Source organism: Pinus tabuliformis, chromosome 3_1 (genome assembly GCF_031772625.1).
Source record: "Pinus tabuliformis cultivar Carrire ecotype Pingquan chromosome 3_1, CPIR1, whole genome shotgun sequence".
NCBI classification, from domain to species: Eukaryota; Viridiplantae; Streptophyta; class Pinopsida; order Pinales; family Pinaceae; genus Pinus; species Pinus tabuliformis.
Genome location: NC_142301.1, coordinates 124,476,090 through 124,479,921, shown reverse-complemented (window position 1 = coordinate 124,479,921; position 3,832 = coordinate 124,476,090). Strand labels below are relative to the sequence as shown.

Below are 3,832 nucleotides of genomic sequence, written 5' to 3'. Positions count from 1 at the left end.
TGGACCTTTTATTCAAGCAAGGGGCGTACGATTCATGATGGTATATACAATGTATATTTATATTTATAGTTTAAACCGCCATCCATTTTACAGCCCGTATTCACAACATGATCTCTGCATTGTTCAAACGTGATTAGGTGAGGAAATACTTATTGAGAGTATAGATGCTAGAAATATCTTAGAATTCTACGGAAATCAATAAGATAAAGTTAAATAATTAACATTATTGGTGTTCTTCCCAAAATCTGTCATCAATATAAGTTTAGCAATTTAGATAATAATAATAAAAAACTATACAATCAGAAGATTAAACAATTAATCTTATTGGTGCTTCTCACATTTAGAAATATTCCAAAATCTAACATCACAAAAATAAGTTTAGCATCTTAGGCAACAAAGATCAAAGACTATACAATAAGTAAACATCTTACCAAATAAAATGCGGTAGACCCCGTCTATGATGGAGAGCGAAGAAGAAACCCAGATTCTCCGCTTCTCTCAGTCTGATCCCCATTTTCAGCTACAACGGCAGAAGCTTGAATAGTAGTGATATAATGCAACTCATTTGCAACTTCCCTCATAGTTGGCCTCTCGTGCCTCTTCTCCTGCAAACAACCCAACGCTAAAACAGCCACAGATTTCACGGTGTCCATAACAATCTGCGAAGCGTTTTCCTTCAAGTAAGGATCTACAACATCCATCATCCTTCCTCCTTCCGATTTATTAACTACATACACAGCCAGATTCACATCGTCCCCTTCCCTGCAGAAATCAATGGCCTTCTGCGATGTCACCAATTCCAGCAAAACTACGCCGAAACTATACACATCGCTCTTATCAGTGAGCTGGTAATTTCTGTAATACTCGGGATCCAAATATCCCAGCGTTCCTTGAGCGCATGTGGAGATGTGAGAAAGGTCTGTCTCTGCTAGACGGGATAACCCAAAATCCGAAACCTTGGCATTCAGGTCATTGTCAAGTAGGATGTTTGTGGACTTGACATCTCTGTGATATATTGGAGGGAAGGCAGCGGAATGGAGATAAGCCAGGGCTTCCGCAGTCTGGAGAGCAATATTCAATCGCGTTTCCCAGTGGAGGAAGATGTCTCTGTCGATCGTGTGGAGATGATCGTATAATGTGCCGTTGGGAATGTACTCATACACCAGAATGGGTTCCTGTGAGTCAACACAGCAGCCCAACAATCGAACTAAATTCCTGTGGTTTACTTGAGATAGTATCCGGACCTCGTTCAGAACCTGTTCGATTCCTTTGATATTACCGACCTTGGCAGTTTTAACTGCAACGACCGTGCGGTCATTGAGTATTCCTTTGTAAACTTCGCCAAAGCCCCCGATGCCGAGTATTCTGTCCCTTGCGAATCCATTGGTCGCCTTTTTTATCTCTTTTCTGTTGAAGAGTTTGGCGGACTTTCCTCCTTCGCCTCCTGATAGTATGCTTGCTCTCTCCTCCATTAGTCGAGCCCGACTCTGCATCTGGAGTCTTTTTCTTCTGTAGAGCATTATGACAAGTGCAGCTACTACAATGGCTACACACATCCCAGCTACGAGACCTGCAGGAGCAGCCCACGTTGTCAACTGTACACCGAATTTATAAAATAATAGTTTAACGAAGTGACAAATTTGCTAGGAAACTAGTGGAAAATTCAGGAGGATTTTGATAAAATTCTGTAGTAATTTTGTTGGAGTCACGATACACCAAAACCTACAGGTGTTAGTAAACCGACGTGCAACAATCTCTTCCCAATGCAAGCCAGGTGTGTTTCAAACTCAAGACTTTTGGTTCTGATACCACTTACTAGAGTCACAATTTGATACCACTTACTAGAGTCACAATTGCCGTTACCCTTTAACCACATGCCACGAAACACATGGAGAGCATTGGATTATCCTTCTACAAATTTTAGGCAAATTCAATAAGATTTTGATAAAATCTTGCAGTAATTTTCAAACTTTAATTTTATAGTGCTGAATTTATTTTTACTATTCAAAAAAAATTCAAACACATTTATAGTTAGATTTTTTGAAATAAAAATGGTTAGATCTGGCTAACCCATATTCATTGATTATTTGTTTATTTAGTTTTAAAGTTTGGTGATTTTATTCAAGGGTTTCATTAGTTTTAATGATGATTGACAATATGTTTTCTTTCTTAAATAACATAACATACATGTTTTCTTTTGTTTTTTAATTTTCCAAAGGTATAATTTCAAATCTTAAAAAGAAATAGAATATGTATATTTTTTCATAGTTTAATCATTTTGTTAATTAAAAATAATTTTTATTTTATAACTAAGTGTCATGATCTTAAAATAAATTATTAATACAACTTGCAGCTAGGCATATTTTACAACTTAGTCTAGAAGATGTACAGTAACCCTGAGTTGGCACATGTCTTTTTTAAAATAAAAATAAAATATACTTTAAATAAAAAAAAAACAATAACTGCAATAATATAAGAGATGAAAATACATTTTTTCTTGGTTTTAATTAAATAAAATATTAATAATCTCAATATTATTATGCTAGCTTATTTAGTTGTTAATATTACATGTCATATAAAGATTTCACTTTCTTTTTTTGGTAGGTAAGCACCCACAGGGGATTTGAACCAGTGACCTATCACAAGGAGTGCCAGTGCACCCATTCACCGTCAATCCAATGCTCGGTGGGCAAAAAGATTTCACTTTCACTTTTGAAATCATAAATAAAATATTTCAACATCCCACGGGGGGATTTGAACCAGTGACCTATCGCAAGGGATTTTGTTAATATTACATGTGGTATAAAGATTTCACTTTCCATTCACCCATTCACCGTCAATCCAAAGCCCCAATCACAGTGAATCCAATGCCCCATTCACCCCCATTCACCATGAATCCAAAGCCTCGTGTAACCATTCACTGTCAATCCTCACCATGAATCCAAAGCCCCGTGCACCCATTCATCGTCAATCCAAAGCCCCATTCACCCCATTCACCGTGAATCCAAAGCCCCGTGCACCCATTCGCCGTCAATCCAAAGCCCCATTCACGGTGAATCCAAAGCCACGTGCACCCATTCACTGTCAATCCAAAGCATCCAAAGCCCCATTCATCGTGAATCCAAAGCCACATGCACATTCACTATCAATCCAAAGCCCCATTCACCGTGAATCCAAAGCCCCATTCACCCATTCACCCCATTCACCGTGAATCCAAAGCCCCGTGCACACTGTCAATCCAAAGCATCCAAAGCCCCATTCACCGTGAATCCAAACCCACATGCACCCATTCACTATCAATCCAAAGCCCCATTCACGTGAATCCAAAGCCCCATTCACCCATTCACATTCACCGTGAATCCAAAGCCATGTCAATCCAAAGCATCCAAATCATTCACCCATTCACCCCATTCACCGTGAATCCAAAGCCCCTTGCACCCATTCACGGTGAATCCAAAGCCCCATTCACCCATTCACCCCATTCACCGTCAATCCAAAGCCCCATTCACCGTGATCAATCCAAAGCCCCATTCACCGTGAATCCAAAGCCCCATTCACCCATTCACCCCATTCACCGTGAATCCAAAGCCCCGTGCACCCATTCACCGTGAATCCAAAGCCCCATTCACCCATTCACCCCATTCATCGTGAATCCAAAGCCCCATTCACCGTGAATCCAAAGCCCTGTGCATCCATTCACTATCAATCCAAAGCCCCATTCACCCATTCACCGTCAATCCAAAGCCCTATGGGCAAAAAGATTTCACTTTCACTTTTGAAATCATAAATAAAATATTTCAACATCCCATGGGGGATTTGAACCAGTGGCCTA

The 3,832-nt window shown here is 39.6% G+C and overlaps 1 protein-coding gene across 1 annotated transcript; it reads right to left on the bottom strand.

Annotated features, from left to right (window-relative positions):
- Nucleotides 1-437: 437 nt before the first annotated feature.
- Nucleotides 438-1,556, bottom strand: LOC149186080 (wall-associated receptor kinase-like 20). Its single transcript, XM_089412554.1, has one exon. The coding sequence runs from the start codon at nt 1,554-1,556 to the stop codon at nt 456-458; it is 1,101 nt and encodes a 366-aa protein (XP_089268680.1). The 3' UTR covers nt 438-455.
- Between the last annotated feature and the right edge of the window lie 2,276 nt (nt 1,557-3,832).